Source organism: Rhinoraja longicauda, chromosome 14 (assembly GCF_053455715.1).
Source record: "Rhinoraja longicauda isolate Sanriku21f chromosome 14, sRhiLon1.1, whole genome shotgun sequence".
Classification (NCBI taxonomy): domain Eukaryota; kingdom Metazoa; phylum Chordata; class Chondrichthyes; order Rajiformes; family Arhynchobatidae; genus Rhinoraja; species Rhinoraja longicauda.
In genome coordinates this window covers 504802-528518 of record NC_135966.1, presented here as the reverse complement: position 1 = coordinate 528518, position 23717 = coordinate 504802, and the positions used below count along the sequence as shown (strand labels likewise).

General features: G+C 46.4%; 1 protein-coding gene across 1 annotated transcript in view; it reads right to left on the bottom strand.

Moving 5' to 3' along the window:
• Positions 1-217: 217 nt before the first annotated feature.
• Positions 218-23717, bottom strand: part of LOC144599986 (shootin-1-like) — a 59802-nt gene continuing 36302 nt past the window's right edge. Inside the window, 11 exon segments of the mRNA XM_078411281.1 lie at positions 218-4324; positions 5882-6029; positions 7566-7683; positions 10493-10552; positions 15896-15913; positions 16514-16614; positions 18780-18850; positions 19345-19391; positions 19393-19508; positions 20810-20963; positions 23260-23406. Of these exon segments, the coding sequence (XP_078267407.1) occupies positions 4147-4324; positions 5882-6029; positions 7566-7683; positions 10493-10552; positions 15896-15913; positions 16514-16614; positions 18780-18850; positions 19345-19391; positions 19393-19508; positions 20810-20963; positions 23260-23406 (1158 nt within the window). The 3' untranslated portion in view covers positions 218-4146.

Sequence of the window (23717 nt, the reverse complement as noted above, 5' to 3'; positions counted from 1 at the left end):
GACAGTACACGTTAATAAAGTCTTGTTCGGTGATGATTTGATGGGATTTGGTCAAAGGCAGAGAAACAAGGTGCTGCTCACTACACCAGAGCGCATTAGCCACTGTCAATTCCCACCAAATACAGCGTCGGAACTTACAAAAAATAAACCTTTACATATTTGGTTAAATCTCCAGCAACAAAAGTAAAGCAGAGATCATCATTATTTATTTTCTCCTTTATTCATCAATGTTTGTTGAAAATCCAGCAGAAAAATTTCAATCAAATCAGCACTGTGCATTGAGCTGAAAGTTACCCATAATAGCACCTGTGTGAGAGAGGCAAAGACTTAGTTTTACAAACATTTTTTTGTAATTGACAGGATGGTTGTAGCCTTTTCAAATGACTGTGCAACATTCCCTGTAGAGTCGCTGCCAGAGGATGGGCTGTTACTTATTCACCATGGTGACACCGTGAGCTTCTGTAACTAAAACCTGGCAATATGCAGATGGCTGACAGCAGATCGTAACAGGAGGGAAATCACCCTGTGTAATTCATAAGTGCATAGTGTTACAAGGGGAGGCTCAGGGAAAGGACTTATGGAATCCTGTTTGCAGTAATTGTTTGACAGCATTTGAACTTGACAACAATTAAAATAATCTTATTAGAATCACTCATCTAACTGCTTAGAAATTCCTGTATCACTTGATTAAGCATCAAGGTGAAGATGAGGAGCGAGGGATAAGACAGTATTGATCACATCGGTAAACTGAGGCAATCTCCTGGAAAACTATGTAGCACCTGACAAGTTCACGGGGAAGTGATGTTACTGAATGAATAGATGTTGCAAAGATGGGGAAGTGTGCGAGAGGGGGGAAGTGCATTACAAAAGCCCAGGAGCTCAGAGCATTGTTCAAGTAGGAATGTTCTCCATGCACGAAAATCACAGAAACGGTCAGGATCCGGCCCGGCCATGATTCTGCATGAACATAGATACACGTTGGGAAAGCCTGCAGTGCAGTCTAATACTTGTACCTGCTCCTGTGGACTGAGGGGAAATGGATGTGGTCTCCTACTCTACATGTGGAGTTTGGGTGACCTCAGCGAAACAGAAGATGTGGCAGAAATCAGCAGCTACGCAGCCGCTGAGAGTAAACATGATCCTGATCTCTGGTAGCAGCTACGCAGCCGCTGGTAGTAGCTACGCAGCTGCTGAGAGTAAACATGATCCTGATCTCTGGCAGCAGCTCTGACGAGGCTCTTATGTAAGGTTGAACTTGGAGCGGCTGGAAGGAAAGGTTGTCAGCGTGGATACATGATGCACTTTGGTATCAGAGTTTCAAGGGAAACAGATGTGAAAAAGCTGGTTATTCTCTGAGAAGGTAACAGTTTTCTTCAGACCAGAGAGGCTGAAAATCTATTTTGTGAGCGGCCTTGCATTCAGCATCATTTGGGGGATTTTCGTACTGCATAAAAGTACACAGAGAATGAAAATCTGCCTAAAATTGAGGGGTACTTTTTCTCCAGCACGCATTAAGGCACCCAGAAATATATGTGAAATTGCTCTGGTCTAAGAATGTTAACCCAATCTTCAACATTGCAGCACTGTTTGATTTTGTAGGAATTTGTAACCCGTCTGAAGCAAGCAAGGGAGGGAAAGTGGAACAGCCCGTGAGCACGGACTGTGGGCAGTTCATTGATAACGTCAGTACTGCCACCCTGCAACCTAGCACTTCAAAAACAGGAAGAATGTGTGGAATTTTATAAATGTTCAACAAAACTGATCTGTCATCGAGATGAGATGTGCAATGGCCTCCTAACATCAACCACAGTGCACTTTAGCCCCACGCTTCTGACGTTTGGTCACCCAGTACAGAGGGGGGAGGGTCGGGAGGTCTCTCTGTCGGTTTGCTCCTGGGCCTGGCCAGGATGGCCATTAGTGGGTCCAGGCAGCGGGTAGTCGATGGTCACACCACAGTCGGCTGCCTGCCCCTCTTCTGGACCTACGTCCGTCCTCCCTGGTCCACAGGGAGACCTTCCATGTGAACGCTGATGGCAGCGGGAGGTCGAGTATTATTGATAATGTTGATGTTATTTTAATTTGATAACTGTTTGTTTGTAAACTGCCAATATTGAGTCTTTGATTGTGTTACTTTTCTATATTTTTGTTTTGTTTAGAATAAAAGTATTTTGTATTAAAAAAAACCATCAACCACAGCTCCAGTATAAACTGATTAGATCATTATTCTGATGGAGGAACTCAGTGGGTCGGGCCTAATCTGGTGTGTTCCTCCAGCAGACAATCTTGTTCAAGATTCCAGCATTTATGGTCTCGCGTGTCTCTCGATAATTATTCTGCTGCATTGATCATTTGCCTTTCCATCAGACTTGCTGTGAGCCAGCACATTGTGCAGCAACTAGTTTATCGCCATTGTTTGGCTTGCAGAATTAAACTTTTCCATTGTGACTTTTCAACTAAATGTTATCATCAGGTTGAGTAACTAGAGTTGTGCTTCTGTGCAATATTTCCTACTGGATATGTTTAGTTAAGCAATCTATTTTTTTTTAAAGTCCTACTTTCTCATTCAAGACCGTTATTGGAGAACTGGAAAAGGTTTTCAACACAGCTGGAAATTGGCCAGATTCTGCATCTCCTCTTAGTGGCTTGGCAACAGGTTGGAAAGCTGTCTCTGCATCATAGTGCAGCCTCAATCCACATCTCCTCACACTCCATGGTGATATGGGCAGAATTACCTTGTGCATTTACTCTTTCCATACGTTAGTGGTGTTGAACTTTTAAACGGGCACATTAATATGCATTGAATGGAGGGATATGGATTATATGCAGGTAGATAGTTATTGGTCTTGGCATCATGTTCGGCACCGATATTGTGGGCCGAAGGGCCTGTTCCTAATGCTGTATAGTTCTACGTTCTGGCTACAGCTTTACCATTCCAGGTACAGCTGAAGTAAATATTAGTTTGTGATTGTTATTATGCCTCTAAACGGGTTTAATATGTGACATGAACATCCTATTGGCCTTAATTATCCTCCAGTTTAATATCCATTTGCTGCAGATGTTCTGTTTCTTTGCTCCTCCCTCTTTCATGAAGTTGTGCCCATCTAACTGACATTGCTTTCACATGAAAGCTCTGGAGACTCTCGAAGTGCCGATAGTTATGCCGGGAGATGTGTACTCCACTGGGAGTCATGAGGCAGCACTGAGCTGAAGACAGGACAGAGTCTCTCCTCAGTGACACTTCCCTTCCATCTGCACAGTAGGCCTTTAACAGAATGTACATAGAAATAAATTATCTTTTAGATCCGGAGGATCAGGTTTCAGAGGAATGATATTATAGGGGGTTTCTACTCATGTTATCTAATTAATGATCAATTTCTGATACTAAGCTGTTGGCAATGTGTGATTGGAATGATACAGCTGCCGTCTGTGGCCAATAACAACTGGGTTTTGTAATGCTTGACTAAACGTTCGTGGATGGAAGCTCCTGTTTGGCAGAGTTCCGGAGATAGCAAGTAATGCACCTTCCTTATTATATTGTGCTTGATCAAGCCCTAGGTTGTGGTCAGGAGGCAACAGGATGGGATGCAAATTGGCAATAATCCCCAGCAATTCTGAGGATTACATCTGAATGAATTTTAATGTACTCTTAGTTGAACCAGTAATTAGTTATGATTAATATCACTCAAAATCTTTTTGAGGAGGCGATAAAATTAATAAAAGGAAAAATAAAATGAGGCTGTCAAGGCAACTGCTAGATCTGGTATTATGGACTTTATGGAACACATCTGTGAAATTTCTCTCATCTGAGGCGGTGACGTCAGGTGAGTCTGCATTCTGCAGCTCAAGGCAACAGGAATGTACCTTAGATATTCCTCTCTACCCTCCAGCCCGTGACTTTCTGCCCAACAACAGTCAAGGCAATAATCACCCTGGAGGATGGAGGAGGAATTCTACTCCAAGGATGTTAGTTACCCTCCAGCTGAGCCTGTGCCTTTGGCTGAGCAAACTCAGTGAGCTACCTCACTGGGTCACGTGTCATCCATGTCATTTGATCCTGCACATTTACAGGCCTTCTGGTCAGATGGCCAGGTTATCATTTTCAACAATAGCCGCAGGCTGCCTGACAACACCACCGCCTGGCTGCTGTCAACAATCTGCATCCAGACTTTCCTGGATCAAGCTGTCACTCTCGGTTGTGCTCTTGTCCTGAACCAGATTGCTTCTCTGCTCCGCTGAGTCAGACTGCCCGTTTACGGTGATAAGGATACCCTGGGCTTGAATGATCTCTTCTTTAGCTGAACATTTTCTTTTAATTTCTTCACAGCTGAAGATGGAAAGAGAATTGTTAAAAGAAGACGGAAATAAAATCAATTTACATTTATATAGAAAATCTACTGGAAACATCAGAACATAAGCAGACCGTTCATGTCCCAAAGCCTGTAAGGTTATTTATTAGATCTCTGCTACTTTTATCTGTTGCAGTTAACATAGTAATGGAATTGGAGGGATTATCAAACATAACAAGACACTAAACTACATCCTGAGATGCTGGATCCAAGTAGTATGTGAAAAAGTGAATTGGAGAGGGATTCCAGAGGTTGGGATACATAAACAGCTTTGCTTTATCCAGTGTACTAACCATTCACCATGAGTGAACTGAATTAGCTGATGGCTGCAATGGTTAAAATTGTGTGAAAATGCTGCAGCTTTGTCTCTTGTACTCAGGAGCTGACCCATTCTCACTGAGTTCCACAGAGACCAATCCCAGTGCTGGTTGATGTGACTGAACATGACAGGACCATCGATACTCACCTTCAGCTGGGTCGATGACCAGAGCAGTGGCCATGACACTGGGATTGCCTGAAGTCTTATAGGAGATGACCAGCTCCCAGCTAACAAAGAATATTCAGGCTGTAAAGTGGAATTCGAAGGAACCCCACAGACCCGCAACACGGACCTGAAAGGTGAGGACCCAACAGGCAGAGCCCCTGGACTCCGGTCCTGCCTCACTGTCCAGACGCCATCTGTCTCTCTGATTCTGTCCACATTTGGGAGAAATAGCTCAGGTCCAGGCCAGAATGTACAATCTATTTATTCCTGAGCACAATAACGTAGGTTTTAGCAGACTTCCATCACACTGCCGACTAGGTGCGTTCCCAGCAAGTGGCGCGGCTGGGAGTGTGCCCGGTGAGCAGGGCTAAGCCCTCCAGTAGGCCTGGCAACCCACCGTGGACGTTGATGGGACCCAAGCCACGAGAGCGAGGAGGGACCCGCAAGCAAACGCTGAGAGTGAGGTGGGCTGTTGGAGAGTGAGGTGGGTCGTCAGAAGGTCCCGGTGAGTGCCGCAGAGCAATCCAGAGAGGACCTGGCAGCAGGCGGCCAAGGACGTGTCCGCATTAGTGCCCAAGGTCAGACGTGGGTTCCGGAGGTCGGAGCGGCTCGTGGTGGGTGCCGGAGGTTGGGCGGACAGGCAGTGGAGGTTGGAGGGGCCTGCGGTGGGAGTGCCAGAGGTTGGATGGACCCGTGGTGAGTGCTAGAGGTTGGATGGGCCGGTGGTTGGTCCTGGAGGTCAGACAAGGACAAAGAGGGAACGGACACAGGGGGGAGGGTGGGCCCATATGTGGTGACTCTTTGCATACTTTGTGTATGGTATGCAAAACAAAGAATTTCACTGTGACGTGTCACATGTGATAATAAAATATCATGCATCATTCATTCTTGACACTACAAGATGTTTAAAATGAACAGGAAAAAATTGTTGGAAGACAAATCAACTGTTAGCTCAGGGTGCCTCTGCACTTCTCAGGAATGATTATGTTTTGAACCTGGGTCTGGTGTACTGTTTGCATCAAGGCAGGATGCAGTTCCAGTCCCCAGTTACCTGCTGGAGCTGCTGCTCTCCTGGTCTTCGGAGGTGGGAGCCCGTGGCTCGGGGCTGGGCTGCAGGTTACTGCTCTTCCTGTCATCGCCGTCCTTCAGGCTGAGCGATTTGGTAGAGGCAGAATCACTGGCATCTGTATCACTTCCGACTGTCAGGAATTGAAAAGAGCAAACCTTCGTTATTCCAGCTCAGGAGTCAAAAGTGTTTAATTGTCATATGCACTGGCAATAGAACAATAAAATTCTTACTTGCTGCAGCCCAAGAGGCCTGTAAACTCAATAACACGCAGATAAATAAATACACCTAATTAATAATTAATAATACCAGGTAACCAGATCATAATAGTCCAAAAACTGAAGTCCTTAGTGTAACAAAGTGCAATATTCAAGAGCCTGATAGTTGCTGGGAAGAAGTTGTACTTGAATCTGGAGGTTTTGGTTCACAGGCTCCTGTATCTTCATTCCTATGGCAGCAGTGAAATGAGTGGCCAAGATGGTGTGGGCCTTTGATGATATTGGCTGCCTGAGACAATACCTCCTGTTGATCCCTTCAATGGTGGGGAGTTCAGCATCTGTGATGAACTAGGCAGTGTCCACCACTCTTTAATCTCACACATTCCTGGCCATTCAAAGTTAGCAAATCAGACGGTGATATAACCAGTCAATATGCTCTCTACTAGAGACCTGTAGCTGTGTTAGTGTCAGTAGGTATCAACATCATGGGTTCTATTGGAGGAGGTGCCACGTGAGCAGCGGGAAAAAGGATAAAATCGGAGATAAGAGCAGTGGACATCACCAATACCCAAGCTGAATTTCATTCTCTCCTTTGTTTGTAAACTGTTATTGCACTCATAAAGGAATGAAAGTGAATGCTCTGCACACCTTTCGACAGGCATCATCATATGTATAAAAGTAAGATGCAGGGTATTATTGAAGATGGCTGGATAGAAAGGAAGTTGCCTGAAGGACTGAACACAAACATTGGTACATGTTCAATGTCAGCACAAGAGACTGCTATTGATGGAATCTTGAGCAAAATACAAATTGCAGCAGGCTCTCAGCAGGTCAGGCAACATCTGTAGTAGGCAGACGACTTCAGATGCAGAATGGGAAATGATAAGCTCTGGAAGAAAACTGGACTAAATATGAAACACTGCAGTCAGCTGATATAGGCAGGCAGAAACGGTTCACCATGAAAGGAGACGTCACCACCCAAAAGAAATCAAAGACACTGCAGAAACTGGAAATATGAAATGAAGCAGAAAGCGCTTGAAACAACTCAACAGGTCAGGGAGAAACCACAGAAAGAGAAAGTCGACGTTTCAGGTCTGTGGTCTTTGGAACTAGGGAAGGGAGAGATGCAGATTAGTTCTAGGTATAACAGAAGGTGGGGAAGGGAGCAAAGTTATCAGCACATTCAACCTTACGTCTGTGTAATGGGAAATCGAAACAGCTAAATGGGAACATTAAGCTTCTGGGTCTGTGTAATGGGAAGTCGAAGTGACAGATGGATATAAATAGATATGTTCATAGTTGGTGTCCTGTTTACAATGACGCCAGCCATGAACAGTGCTGTGATCAAAGTTAACAGTTAGATCCCCAGCCACAGATAGCCAAGCTTACATGTTGTTGTGTGAGCCACAGGCTAATTGAACAAGAACTATTGAAGTTCAACATCTGGCTACCTCTTGGACTGTAGTCTGAAGCTTGCTTCCGTCTACGCCTCAGAACCACCTCCAGCTCGTTCTCTGCCTTCTGCCCCGTGTCCGGAAACCCACGACTTGGACTTTTCTTCATGGAGTCCTGTGAGCAGACATGGCATTCAGACAGCACAGGAGGACACGCTAGGCTTTAGACTAGTCAACCGCATCACTCCCAGGCCCAAGCTTGTAAATATTTGTTGAGGCAAAAAGAAATATTTTAAAAACATCTAGATGTAAAAGCAGAAGCCACTGGCGCTGTGCAGAAACTGACGAGTGAGAGTGACAACACATTTGACACAATTGTTCGTGGACAAATGCAGTTTGGACAAGAGGGAGCTGGACCTCTGGTGGACTTTAACCGAGGGGGAAGTCTGACCTGCATTACATGAAATACTGTCCTTACCTGGCAAACGTCCTTGGTTTGGATGGAGCCACCGAGCAACTCCTCCACTTTGAGCTAAGTTAATCAGTCCCACCATTATTGTTGCTGTTCTGTATGCCCCAAAGGCCCGTCAGTTGTACCTGCCTGTCTCCTGCCCCTCCCCCATTCACTGCCATCCAAGGGTAAATCTGCCCCAGGGTGGCTGATCTGGTTATGTGGTTTCCACCATGCTGGGTGCTCTGCAGCCATGCTCACACTTCATGCTTGCTGGCGTGAGGTGCATGAGTATTACCAGGAGGAGATATCAAATATTTCATCATGAACTTCGGGCTGTTTTTTTAATAAGATATTACATAAGATAAAGGTTGGCATGTGTTATTTAGAAGTGTGTAAATTTTAAGGGTTATTACAATCTGGCTCATGTTATTTGACAGGTACACTGAGGGCATTGTAATGCATCAGTCTGCTACAGTAAGAGCTATATTAGTCAGTGTTGCATAACTCCTTGGGTTCTACTAGGAGTTATGAGTATGTTGGTGAAAAGGTTACTGCATGCCAAACTGACAATGTGAATAATTCACTCATGTTAATACACTCGATGCTTTGAGAGGGAGTCGCTCCCTCGTGACTTGGTATTCACAACAGGTCACCTCCTTTCTGATCACGTTAAGTCAGAAAATCTCTTACAATTCTGTCATCCTCACCAAAATACCATGTTGATTTACCCAACAATCCTCAGCTAAGTTGATAACAGTACTCCTCACACTCTGATCCATACATGCAGCTTTATTGATGATGAAGGATGCATTTTGTGAACGAGTGGTTGGTGCAGCATTACAGTACGTAGATCGTAGAATCATACAACACGGAGTCAGGATCTTCAGCCCAACTCGTCAATGCTGACCAAAATGCCCCATCTACACGTCCCACCTGCCCACGTTTAGGCCATAAGATGGCGAGTGGAAAGACTGAAGCCAGTTGTCCCTCACACCAACACTGGGATATTTTAAAGTCTTCTGCTGAAAATAACCCAGAGAGGTTGTGAATATCAGATTTGAAGTAATGCCTGAAAGGTCTGGATAACGAGTTATTGCCTGGCTACGGCAGCCACGATCTTCATTGTACCTGAACCTCAACATGCTCGTTGAGCGGACAATAACCTCGACTCAACTTTACTTGTGCTGGCTGATCAGGGGTCAGTGACTGCTGCTCCCAGCTAACGGCAGCGGCTGACTAGCAGTCTGTCCGTCTTTTTTTTGTTGAGTGTCGGTGTTGGGATGATTTTTATATATATTTTTTTGGTTGTGTATGTGTGGGAGGGGGTGGTGGTGTGTGGGGGGTGGGTGTGGGTGTGGGGAACTTTTCTCTTCCTCACGGCGCGGGGTGCGGCTCGGCTGCGGGGCCTTACATCCCCCGGTGCGGCTCGGCCGCTGGACTTACATCGCCCGGTGCAGCTCGGCTGCGGGGCTTAACACCGCCCGGTGCAACTCGGCTGCGGGACTTTACTTTACATCGCCCGGTGCAGCTCGGCTGCGGGGCTTAACACCGCCCGGTGCAGCTCGGCTGCGGGGCTTAACACCGCCCGGTGCAACTCGGCTGCGGGATTTTACTTTACACCGCCCGGTGCAGCTCGGCTGCGGGGCTTAACACCGCCCGGTGCGGCTCGGCTGCGGGACTTTTCACCGCTGGTGCGACTCGGCTGCGGGACTTAACACCGCCCGGTGCGGCTCGGTGCGGGACTTTTCACCACTGGTGCGGCTCGGCTGCGGGACTTAACACCGCCCGGTGCGGCTCGGCTGCGGGACTTTTCACCGCTGGTGCGGCTCGGCTGCGGGACTTAGCTGCGCAAGGCTTGGTCGCGGGCCTTTCATCGCCCGGTTCGGCCGCGAGACGTTTCAGTGCCCGGTGCGGGGACTGTGCGGGTCGGTCGGGGACGAGCTGTCTGTCCGTGGGCGTGGGGAAGAGAGTGGAAGTTTTGTTGCCTCCATCACAGTGAGGGGGTGTTTGGAGTCACTGTGATGGACGTTTGTGTTGGGGTTATGTGTCTTGTGTTCTTTTTTTTTTTCTATGACTGCTATGTAGTTTCGTTCGGTACTTCGGTACCGAACGACAAATAAAGCTCTGTTATACCTGTTATAAAGCCTGCGGTCTGGAAGGGGGCAACATGGAAACCAGAGACTGGCAGATGCTCAGCCCCGTGTGATGTTCAGACTTCCAGTGAATTATCAGTAACGGCGATGGATAGTACCTTCGGAGGGGATGTGTGTGCCATGGGCTATAAAACATCGGGTGTATGGTTCATGCTCAGAAAATGTAATCGCACTGAGGTGAATAATTGGGTCAATTCCCCAATGGTACGATGTCACCCGGGTATGATGGCTGGCGGGATTGATCCTCGCTATAACTGCTTCTGGGCGAGGTTTGGGAAAGAAAATGCCTGCTGAAATGGATCCAGTTTCTAATGCATTACCACAATGATTTCACTCTGCATTGGCTGCAAAAGGGTTAAGAAGGCTCTCTACATTACCAAGATGCCCTTCAGCTCGTCCATGGCGCTCTCCTGCGCTTTCTCATCCACCGGTGATGGCTATCAGGCACAAACAAACACACAGCAGGTATGAATAACGGCCTTCAGCAAGTCTGCCTCCCGCAGACACACAGTACGTGGTGTCGGCTGAGCCCAGGCAGCATCCCTTGGGCAAATGAATACTTCATTGCATCGGAGTGCAGCTGCCTCCCATCTGCTGCCCCAACTACCCTCACCCACCTCCACCCCTGGCTTTACATCGACAGTTCAGCTTCCTGTTGATACTGCCCATAGTTCAGCAGCAATTATTTTATCTCGGAGAAGAAACTAGGGCATTAACAAGCCATTTCTCATTGCCTGCGACTATTGACTATAATTTGTCACTTGGAATCCAGAGACCTTTCATTCGCAATGTCTGCTTCAGGCCATTTGGTATCTCTAACTCTTTCAATAATACCCTAATCTAATCCCTTCCACCATCGCACCAACCATATTCATAAAGTAATGTAACATTGCAGAGGACATATCATAGTCATAGAGTGATACAGTGTGGAAACAGGCCCTTCGGCCCAACTCGCCCACACCGTCCAACAATGTGTATAAGAAAATAACTGCAGATGCTGGTACAAATTGATTTATTCACAAAATGCTGGAGTAACTCAGCAGGTCAGGCAGCATCTCGAGAGAGAAGGAATGGGTGACGTTTCGGGTCGAGACCCTTCTTCAGACCCGAAACGTCACCCATTCCTTCTCTCTCGAGATGCTGCCTGACCTGCTGAGTTACTCCAGCATTTTGTGAATAAACCGTCCAACAATGTCCCAGCTACACTAGTCCCACCTGCCTGCGCTTGGTCCATATCCCTCCAAACCTGTCCTATCCATGTACCTGTCTGTTTCTTAAACGATGGAATAGTCCCAGCTTCAACTACCTCCTCTGGCAGCTTGTTCCATACACCCACCACCATTCCTGGCAACATCCTTGTAAATCTTTTCTGAACCCTTTCAAGCTTGACAATATATTTCCTATAACATGATGCCCAGAAGTGAACACAACATTTTAAATGCGGTCTCACCAAAGTTTTATACAACTGCAACATGACCTCCCAACGTCTATACTCAATACTCTGACTGATGAAGGTCAAAATGCCACCTTTTCCACCTGTGACTCGACCTTCAAGGAACCATACACCTGTACTCCTAGATCCCTCTGCTCTAAAACACCACCCAGAGGCCTACCATATACTGTGTAGGCCCTGTCCTTGTTCGATGTCCCAAAATACAACACCTAACACTTCTCTGTATTAAATTCCATCAATCATTACTCCGCCCACCTGGCCAATCGATCCAGATCCTGTTGCAATCGTTCACAACCATCTTCACTATCTGCAAAACCACTAACTCTTGTATCATCAGCAAACTTGCTCATCTTGCTCTGTATGTTCTCATCCAAATCATTGATGTAGATGACAAACGATAACGGGCTCAGCACCGAACCCTGATGCACACCACTAGTCACAGGCATCCAGTCTGAGGAACAGCCTTCCACCATTACCCTCTGCTTCTGACCATGGAGCCAATTTGCTATCCATTCAGCTATCTATCCCTGGATCCCATGCGATCTAACCTTCCAGAGCAGCCTACCATGCAGAACATGGTCGAACGCCTTACTGAGGTCCATGTACACAACTTCTACAGCTCTGCCCTCATCAACCTTTTTGGTCACATCTTCAAAAAAAATCAATCAGATTAGTGAGACACGACCTCCCACATACAAAACCATGCTGACTATCCCTAATCAGCCCTTGCCCATCCAAATGCCTATATATACTAGCCCTCAGAATACTCTCCAGAAACTTACCAACTACAGATGTTAAGCTCACCGGCCTATAGTTCCCAGCATTTTCCCTGCAGCTCTTCTTGAAAAGAGGTACAACATTTGCCACCCTCCAGTCTTCCGGCACCTCTCCTGTATTTAAGGTACGACTCGTAAATTTCAACCAGGGCTCCCGCAATTTCCTCTCTAGTTCCCCACAATGTCCTTGGATAGATCAGATCAGGCCCTGGAGATTTGTCTACCTTCAAACACGACAGTACCCTCAGTACTTTTTCGACAGATTGAGAGGGAGAAGGGAAAATCGGAAGTGTCAGTATTACAGTATAGCAAAGGGAATTACAGAGGCATGAGGCAGGAGCTGGCCAGAATTGACTGGAAGGAGGCCCTAGCAGGGAAGACAGTGGAACAGCAATGGCAGGTATTCCTGGGAATAATGCAGAAGTTGCAGGATCAATTTATCCCAAAGAGGAGGAAAGATTCTAAGGGGAATAAGAGGCACCCGTGGCTGACAAGGGAAGTCAAGGACAGCCTAAAAATAAAAAGAAGAAGTACAACATAGCAAAGAAGAGTGGAAAGCCAGAGGATTGGGACTCTTTTAAAGAGCAACAGAAGATAACTAAAAAGGCACTACAGGGAGAAAAGATGAGGTGCGAGGGTAAGCTAGCCAATAATATATAGGATAGGAAAAGCCTTTGTCGGTATGTGAAGAGGAAAAAAATAGTCAAGGCAAATGTGGGTCCCTTGAAGGCAGAAGCAGGGGAATTTATTATGGGGAACAAAGAAATGGCAGACGGGTTGAACCGGTACTTTGGATCTGTCTTCACTAAGGAAGATACAAACATATAAGATTATTAAGGGATTGGACGCACTAGAGGCAGGAAACATGTTCGCAATGTTGGGGGAGTCCAGAACCAGGGGCCACAGTTTAAGAGTAAGGGGCAGGCCATTTAGAACAGAGATGAGGAAAAACCTTTTCAGTCAGTGTTGTGAATCTGTGGAATTCTCTGCCTCAGAAAGCAGTGGAGGCCAATTCTCTGAATGCATTCAAGAGAGAGCTAGATAGAGCTCTTAAGGATAGCGGAGTCAGGGGGTACGGGGAGAAGGCAGGAATGCGGTACTGATTGAGAATGATCAGCCATGATCACATTGAATGGCAGTGCTGGCTCGAAGGGCCGAATGGCCTACTCCTGCACCTATTGTCTATTGACAGTAACCCTGACTGCTCTCAAGACACTTAAAGTGACTGCTCCAAATTCCTCCGTCCTACTGTCTTTCTCCTCGGTAAATAGAGGAGAAATACTCATTAAGGACCTTGCCCATCTCCTGTGGCTCCACACAGAGGTGACCGCTTTGATTCCTGAGAGGTCCCACTCTTTCTCTAGATACTCTTTTCCCCCTTATGTATTTATAAAATCTTTTGGGATTGTCCTTAATGCTACCCGCCAGAGCTATCTCCTGGCCCCTTTTTGCCCTTCTGATTTCCTTTTTTAGTTTGCTCCTTAGTTCCCGAAACTCCTCCAGAGATGTACTTGATCCCAGCTGCCTATATCTGTCCCATGCATCCTTCTTGTTCTTGACTAACATCTCAATTTCCCTTGTCAACCAAGCTTCCTTACGTTTGCCTGCTTTGCCCTTCACTCTCACTCTGCCTGAGCTTTCTTCAGTACACTTTTAAAAACATCCCACTTGGCCGATGTTCCTTTCCCATGTAATAACCTGCTCCAGTCAACTTGAGCGAGAGCTTCTCTCATACCCTCAAAGTTGGTCTTAACCCAGTTGAGCATTTTAACATGTGGACCCTCTCCATCCCTATCCATAACTATTTAAAATCTAATCGAACTGTGGTCACTGGTCCCAAAAGGCTCCTCCAACATATTTCATTAATGCCCTTCCCAATTTCCTAATACCAGATCCAGTGTTGCCCTCTCACGTGTGGGGGCCTCCACACACTACTTAAGAAAACTCTCCTTAACACTTTTGAGGAATTGCACCCCATCTGAACGCTTCACGCTATGATTTTCCCAATCAGTATTGGGAAAGTTAAAATCCTCTACTACAACAACCTTATTTGACCTGCAGCTGGCTGCAATCTCCCGGCACATTTGTTCTTCTAATTCCCGTTGACTATTCGGGGGTCTGTAGTGCGCTTCCAACAAAGTGATCACCTCTTTCTTGTTCCTCAGCTCCACCCATATAGTCTCACTAGACGAACCTTCCGTAATGTCAACTCTGAACACAGCCATGACATTCCTCCTTAACCTACAACCCCCCCTCTTTTTTTTCCCTCACCTCGTCTCTCCTGAAGCTCCTTTACCCCAGAACATTGAGCTGCCAGTCTGCCCCTCCCTTAACCGGGTTTCAACCTGGCTACAACGTCCCAGTCACTCGTACCTATCCATGCCCTAAGCTCATCTGCCTTACCCGTCACGCCCCTTGCATTAAGATTTGTGCAATTTAAACCAACCCTCCTTTCTCGCTCTCCGCCTTTCACCTGCCTATTACTTGCCCACTAACCTTTCCCACACCATCCTCCATACCAGCATCTAGTCTCTCACGTGCCTCTGTCCTGCACGAAATCCCATCCCCCTGCCAATCTAGTTTAAACCCTCCCGTGTAGCATTAGCAAACCTTCCCGCTAGGATGTTGGTCCCCCTCCAGTTTAGGTGCAACCCGTCCCTTTTATACTGGTCACTCCAGCCCCAGAAGAGATCCCAATTATCCAGAAATCTGAATCCCTGCCCCAACTCTTCAGCCACACATTCATTTCCCCTATCTTCCTGTTCTTACCTTCACTAGCACAAGGTACTGGAAACAATCCTGAGATCACTACCCTGCAGGTCCTGCTTTTCAATCTTCTACCCAATTCTGTAAATTCTTAGTGATAGGATTGGAACATTTAACTCTACCCAGGCCAAACCATGTTGAATTGAACAATATTCGGACGTTTGTTTCTTCTGATATGTATTCAGCAGCAGGACTGAAGAGTAACCAATGTGAAGGAAGGTTTTGACCCAAAACATCACCTCTTCCTTTTCTCCAGAGATGCAGCCTGACCTGCTGAGTTACTCCAGCTTTTGTATCTATCTTTGGTGTAAACCAGCATCCTTCCTACGCAACCAATGTTATTGAAGAGGATTCTTTGGGATAGGATTTACCCCCATTTGGAGTTAAATGGATTATTTAGGGACAGTCAGCATGGCTCTGTACACAGCAGGTCATGTCTTACTAACGTGATCGAGTTTTGAGCAGTTGTTGAAGGTGATTGATGAGGACAGTGGATTTTGTCTACATGGATTTCAGTATGGCATTTGATATAGTCCCCCATGGTAGGCTGATCCAGAAGATTAAGATGCATGGGATTAACAGTGACTTGGTCGTATGGATTCAGAACTGACTTACTGATAGAAGACAGGTTGTGGTGGAAAGACAATATTCAGCCTGGAAGTCTTACCAGTGGAGTTCCACAGGGTTCTGTGCAGGGACCTCCGCTGTTTGTGATATATATAAATGACTACATGAAGGGTGGACTTCGAGAACACAGGATTCAGGGAGAGGTGACAGAGTCCTACCTTGTGGCTAACCTTCCTCTTCAGAGTGGAAATCATCAATCAGAAGCAAGAAAGAAGAGGAAATATAAACTGTAAAACGTTTCCCAATGTCAACAATGAAACAAACTACCCAACAATCAACACACATTAAAAAAGGGAATCTTAACAAAACAAGTGCACACAAGAGGCAGTCGATGGACTCACCGGATGTGGCCGGCTGCCCAGCAGAAATTCCCAGGGCAGAGACACAACAAAGCGAGGGCAGATTTGGGAGCACTGTTTCAATGTCTGTGACTAGTGGTGGGACAAAGGATGGATACAAGCTGATGAGATGCAACTGGTGGTAATGTTCCACGGTATATTTTAAACCCAGGCATCATAGCTGGAAACAAGGACAGGGGTGCACTTTCTTGGGCATGTGGATAGAATGGAAATTAAGTTTAGGGGTGGCAGGATCCCTGAAATAAATGGGACGGTTTGCAGAAGGATGTTGGCTTCTCCAGTTTTTGTTTCAGATTTAAACTGGATGACATGGAAAACCAGCATCATGTGTGTAGAATGGGGCACACTCAGATGTGGATTGGAAGTTACAAGGTTGAGTTTGGAGTTAATGTGAATAAAACACGTAGTGGGCCTTACCTTTGAGACATGTGTCACAGGTCGTAGCATGACACCGTGTCTGATCCGTTCCATCATTTCATTCACAGCCTTTACTTTCACATCATCACTTCCCGTTTGGTCTGAAAAGATTGAGAGGGGGAGAGTAAACAAGAAAATCCACAAACCTTACCCACAACAGCACCTCCCCCATCGATTCCCTCCTCTAAAGAGAACATAGTACGGGAGATATTTTCCTGCATCATCTCTGTGTATGAGAGGCTGAAACAACTGACTGGGACATTTTATTTACAAAGTGCTACACATAGCACATCCCCTGGTCCGCATTGCACTGATTGATATGCAACCAGGAAAGCATAGAATCAGAATGTTCAGAGCTCCTTATTGCCTGATCCTTGGTCCTATACTTGTCAAATACCTCTCCGGTTAATGATTTATTCAAGTACCTTCTTTGATACCAAGAAAGCGTAGATGCTTGGTGAATATTAACATTGGAAGACGTAGAGAACAGTAATATCAAACTGCAAACTTCATTCAGACATCTGCTGTCTTTGCAAGTTTTCTTGCATTAAAAAACAATTTGTGCAGCTGAGAATCAACCAAAGCATACGACAGCGGCGAACTTGCTCCTAATCTGCCTGACAACAAACGGATGGACTGTGCCAAGTAAAACTGGAAACGGTGTGAATGGGCTAGAGTGAAATCAGCTCACAGCTCAGTGAGTGGATGAATATAGAGGGATCTGAAGATTCCGTCTGAACTGATAGTGCCTTTGGCATTGAACACAAAGTGATGGAGTAACTCAGTGGGTCAGGCAGCATCTCTGGAGAACATTACTGAAACCTGGTTAAAGGAGAGGCAGACTGGCAGCTCAATGTTCCAGGGTACAGGAGCTTCAGGAGAGACAGGGGTGAGGGAAAAAGAGTAGGGGGGTTGCATTGTTGATTAAGGAGGATGTCATGGCAGTGGTCAGACGTGACATTTCCGATGGTTCGTCTAGTGAGGCTATATGGGTAGAGCTGAGGAATAGAAAAGGATGATCACCTTATTGGGGATGTACTACAGACCCCTGAATAGTCAACGGGAATTAGAAGAACAAATATGCCAAGAGATTGCAGACAGCTGCAGGTCAAATAAGGTTGTAGTAGTAGAGGATTTTAACTTTCCCAATACTGATTGGGAAAAATTCATAGTGTGAAGGGTTTAAATGGGGAGCAATTCCGCAAAAGTGTTCAGGAGAATTTTTTCAAGCACAGGCTTTGTACAGGCTCCCTCCCACACGTGAAAGGGCAACACTGGATCTAGTGTGGGGAAATTGGGAAGGGCAAGTTAATGAGGTGTTTGTGGTTGAAACCTTTTGGGACCAGTGACCACAGTTTGATTAAGTTTAAGATATTTATAGATAAGGACAGAGAGAGCCCACGTGTTAAAATGCTCAACCGGGGTAAAGCCAACTTTGAGGGTATGAGAGAAGGTTTTGCTCAAGTTGACTGGAGCAGGTTATTTGAGGGGAAAGGAACATCAGCCAAGTGGGATGTTTTTAAAAGTGTGCTAACAAATGCTCAGGATATGTACATCCCTGTTAGAGTGAAGGGCAAAGCAGACAAACGTAAGGAAGCTTGGCTGAAGAGGGAAATTAAGGCATTGGTCCAAAACAAGAAGGATGCATGGGACAGGTATAGGCAGCTGGGATCAAGTGCATCCCTGGAGAGTTTCGGGAACGAAGGAGTAAACTGAAAAAGAATATCAGATGGGCAAAAAGAGGCCAGGAGATAGCTCTGGCGGGTAGCATTAAGGACAATCCCAAAAGATTTTATAAATACATAAAGGGGGTAAAAGGGTAACTATAGAAGGAGTGGGACCTCTCAGGAATCAATGCAGTGACCTCTGTGTGGAGCCACGGGAGATGGGCAAGGACCTCAATGAGTATTTCTCCTCTGTATTTACTGAGGAGAAAGACAGTAAGATACTTGAATAGGACAAGTTGGGAGGGATATGGACCAAGTGCAGGTAGATGGGACTAGTGTAGCTGGGACATGTTGGCCAGAGTGGGAAAGTTGGGCTGAAGGGCCTGTTTCCACACTGTATCACTGACTCTATAGCATTGACAGATGATATTTCAGGTCGTGAGCCTTTTTCAGACTGGATATTGAGAAAACATCACCTATCCATGTCTTCCACAGCTACTTAAGATTGCAGCATCTGCAGTTCCTTGTGTCTGAAGTGTGCCTTTGGCCTTGAGCTTTGAAGCCCACATCTCAGCACAGAATGTGAACTGGTGACTTACTGTTGCTGGGTTCGGGTTTTGGCTGAGTCTTGGTATTCTTGGATGATCGCCGCACTATAGCAATGAGGGAACTGTAAGAGATTCAGTTTGATGGTTACCTCATATGGTGCAATCAGAATGTTCCAAGCACCTGACTGCCTGTTCCTTGGTCCTATACTTGTCAAATACCTCTCAGATTAATTGTTCAAATACTTTATTTGATAGCCTTAGCCGTCATGGTCTTTAATTATTGTTATTATAGTAACTTTGCACAACACACCAATTGGAAAGTTCCTTCTCTATATTTTGACACTCCTGTCCATTACCCTAACCCCTCTGGTATTCTACCGTAAGTGTGTGGAGTCCATGAATTTCATTGTCACCCAGCTAAAACCATCCATTCAGTTGTCATTATTTCTTCCCATTGTGCTGATGGCCATCAGGTTTATCCACCCCACGTTCACCAGGCCTTATTCCACCCTTCGCTTTCCAGTTGTACTCCCCACACCTGCTCTGTGTTTTGATCTACCCCAGCACTTTCAACCCCCCCCCTATTTCTGAGCAGCAGAAGATTTGAGGCACGTACCTTATTGGGTTGCAACGCGTAGCTGGAAGAGGAGGGGGTGGGGGGGGGAGGGGGTGGGGGAGGAGGAGGAGGAGGAGGTGGCGTTGGTGGTGGTGGTGGTGGAGGCGCCATGGCTGGAGCTGATTCAATCACCTGGAACCTCAGCTTCTCCTGTAACTCTTTCACTGCAGAAAGAGATTAAGATGCACTTCAGTTCCTGGGACAGACCTGCTGAGCTCAGTGTGTGCTGGTAAATCATTATTACGCACACGTCCAGTCGACCAGGGCGGCAGGGTGGCGCAGCGGTAGAGTTGCTGCCTTACAGCGCACACAGTGCCCGAGACCCGAGTTCTGTCTCTATGAAGTTTGTACGTTCTCCCTGTTTGTATACTTGGTACAAGTGTAAATTGTCCCTAGTGAGTGTAGGCTTGTGTTAATGTACAGGGATTGCTGGTTGGACTCGGTAGGCCGAAGGGCCTGTTTTCACATTGTATCTCTAAACTAAACTAAACCAGGATCTATCACACAGTCTTCCCAGGGCCATGACAATCGGTAAGTTATTCAGTCACAGTAAATGGTCCTTTGTGTGTGGTGAGTGGTAGAATCTGGTGGTAATGGAGAGAATGTGGGGAGAGCAGAGCAAAGTAGGATTGATGTAGGATTAGTGTAAATGAGTGCCTGATGGTTGGTGCAGCCATAATGGGCCGAACGCCTGCTCCAATGACGCATGTCCCCCTGACTCTCAGATTTCTCAGTTATTTGCAGGTCACTCATCATGGACATTGATCACCTGACATCATGTCCAGCACAGACATAGTGGGCTGAAGGTCCTGTTCCTATGATGTACTATTCTATGTAAAACTATGCCTGCCGTATCTTCTTTGAGGAATAACTTTTTCACACAAAGGGTGGTGGGTGTATGGAACAAACTTCCAGAGGAGGTAGATGAGGCTGGGACTATCCCAACATTTAAGAAACAGTTAGACAAGTACATGTTTAGGACAGATTTGGAGGGATATGGTTCAAACGTGGGCAGGTGACCACGGGAGAAGACGGCAGGGGAAGAGAAAAAGACATTCTGGCCTTCCATCACAGTGAGGAGGTGACTGGAGGAGACTCACTGTGATGGATGTTTCTTTTGTTTGGTGTTGGTTTATGATTGTATGTGTTATTGCATATTTTTATTGCTTATTTTTACTGGTCTTATTGTTGAACTGCGGCTAATTTTCCATTTCACTGCACATTTATGTGTATGTGACAAATAAATTGACTATTAACTATTGAGGTGGGACTAGTGTAGTTGGGACACGTTGGCCGGTGTGGGCAAGTTACGCCGCAGGGCCTGTTTCCACGCTGTATCACTCTATGACTCTACATTGTAACCATGTCCTTTAAGAAACCTTCATTTGGCTGTAAAGCACTTTGGGTCACTGCATCTGTGAAACAATCTGTAGATGCCAGTTATTTATTCACACTGACTCTGTACCTTGGTTCTCCAGCTCACAGTTCCTCTGCTCCGTGTCTTGTGCTCGTTGTTCTGTTTCTCGCCGCTCCTCCTCAACCACTTCCAGCTGTTTCTGCAGCATTCCCAGTTCCTTCTGCAGCGCTGATTTGTTCAGGTTGGACTCCAGCTCCTGAATCTGTGGAAGGAGACCTCAGCGATTATCACCATCAGTAACGCTGCAGCACCAGGTATCTCACGCTGCCTTCAGCTGGTGCCATACAGATTGCTGATCTTGGGACTGGGTAGCTCCGGCTGGGCTACAGTCCAGGATCTCTGTCAACAGCCTCACAGCCAAGTCTGGCCAACAAAAACACTCATAAACAGCTTGCGCTGCATCTCGGAAAAAGCATCGGATATTGCCACATACTGGTCACCCAAAAATAACTCTCTGCTTTAGTAATCCTTATAACATTATACAGGTAGATAGTTAATGCAGAGGGCAGTGATTGTGTTCTTAGGTTTACTGGAAGGGAGCTGGAGAGATAGGTGAACAATACTCAGAGACAGGGTAGATGAACAGTGGGGGCAGCACCTTGTTAACAGCTGATGCCCTTTGGGACCCCAGTTGGGCCATAAGCAATGAATGCGGCCCCAGGCAGATTGAGCATCAGAGGGGCTGTGATGTCCTTGTCCAAGGATCCCAGAAATGGCAGTACAGCAACTACTTGGTGAAGAAGGCCTTCAAGACACGAGCCTTCACATCCCTCCAATGTCAGCTCCAGCCTCCCTGCCGGCCTCACTGTGGGCCGATGGTGCTCACCTTTTGCGGAATGTTAGTGAGTCCGACCACTCAATCGGACTTCCAATTCCCACTGACTTCCCTGTTACACAGAGAACTGAGAGAATCAAAACGATGAGTGATGGTGCAGAGACCATGGATCCCACTGCTCCCAAATCACTTGATGTTGGACCAACTAGTCCAGATGCTTTGTTGAAATGCAAATAACCATGCACTTTGCTAGAGGTAGAACATTGTAGTGCAGGAACAGGCCCTTTGGCCCACCCATGTTCACAGTTGGAATGTAGACACTAAATGCTGGAGTTACTCAGCGGGTCAGGCAGCATCTCGGGAGAGAAGGAATAGGTGATGTTTCGGGTCGAGACCCTTCCTCAGACTGAATGCCCTTCAAGCATTCCTTCTCTCCCGAGATGCTGTCTGACCCGCTGAGTTACTCCAGCATTTTGTGTCTACCTTCGATTTAATCCAGCATCTGCAGTTTTTTTTCCCTTCACAGTTGGATTGATGCTTCATGATTGACTGAGAGGAGCTATTGCTCTGCTGTACAACCCATTGTTGAAAGCAACATAACCTGGTCCATTCGTTGACCCCAGCTATTTACGATATACATTAATGACTTAGATGAAGGGATTAAAAGTACCATTAGCAAATTTGCAGATGATACTAAGCTGGGGAGTAGTGTGAATTGTGAGGAAGATGCAATAAGGCTGCAGGGTGACTTGGACAGGTTGTGTGAGTGGGTGGATACATGGCAGATGCAGTTTAATGTAGATAAGTGTGAGATTATTCACTTTGGAAGTAAGAATAGAAAGGCAGATTATTATCTGAATGGTGTCAAGTTAGGAAGAGGGGATGTTCAACGAGATCTGGGTGTCCTAGTGCATCAGTCACTGAAAGGAAGCATGCAGGTACAGCAGGCAGTGAAGAAAGCCAATGGAATGTTGGCCTTCGTAACAAGAGGAGTTGAGTATAGGAGCAAAGAGGTCCTTCTACAGTTGTACCGGGCCCTGGTGAGACCGCACCTGGAGTACTGTGTGCAGTTTTGGTCTCCAAATTTGAGGAAGGATATTCTTGCTATTGAGGGCGTGCAGCGTAGGTTCACTAGGTTGATTCCCGGAATGGCGGGACTGTCGTATGTTGAAAGGCTGGAGCAATTAAGCTTGTATACACTGGAATTTAGAAGGATGAGGGGGAATCTTATTGAAACATATAAGATAATTAGGGGATTGGACACATTAGAGGCAGGAAACATGTTCCCAATGTTGGGGGAGTCCAGAACAAGGGGCCACAGTTTAAGAATAAGGGGTAGGCCATTTAGAACGGAGATGAGGAAGAACTTTTTCAGTCAGAGAGTGGTGAAGGTGTGGAATTCTCTGCCTCAGAAGGCAGTGGAGGCCAGTTCGTTGGATGCTTTCAAGAGAGAGCTGGATAGAGCTCTTAAGGATAGCGGAGTGAGGGGGTATGGGGAGAAGGCAGGAACGGGGTACTGATTGAGAGTGATCAGCCATGATCGCATTGAATGGCGATGCTGGCTCGAAGGGCTGAATGGCCTACTCCTGCACCTATTGTCTATTGTCTATTGTCTTGATCTCCTCAATGTGATTGAGGAGCGTCAGCCACAGCAGATTTCACGCTGATAGACACTGTGAGGTGACAGGCCAGAGGGCAGCGACCAGCAGGTACCAGTCTCTACCTTGAGTTGATTCTGCCGCCGCTCTTCCTCTAGGGTTTTGGTGATGGCGGCCACCTCCTCCAGGGCTTTCAGCAGCTGGACGCTGGGGTCTACCTGCTGCAGGAGGATTGCACTCTGTCGATTCACCTCCTTCTGCTTGATCAGCATCTGCAACAAGACCAGAGGAGAATGAAGAATACACCTTCGCAAAGTGTCCAAGAGAGGGCCATCCCTACACACCTCCTCTCCTTCCGTCCCTGTCACTCTGACCCTGATTATCCCTCTTTAAACTGCACCAGACAAACATCAACTCAAAGAAGGAGAATAACGCCCTGAACTCAGAGAGTTTCCCAATGGCCAGCATTTGACTGGGAAATAATCATTGCTTCACTCTACCCCAGGGAGCTCTACAAACTGAGCAAGGAATGTGTGTGCAAATGTGTAAGATTTCTCGTGGAGCGTCGAGTGGTGACAAAGTA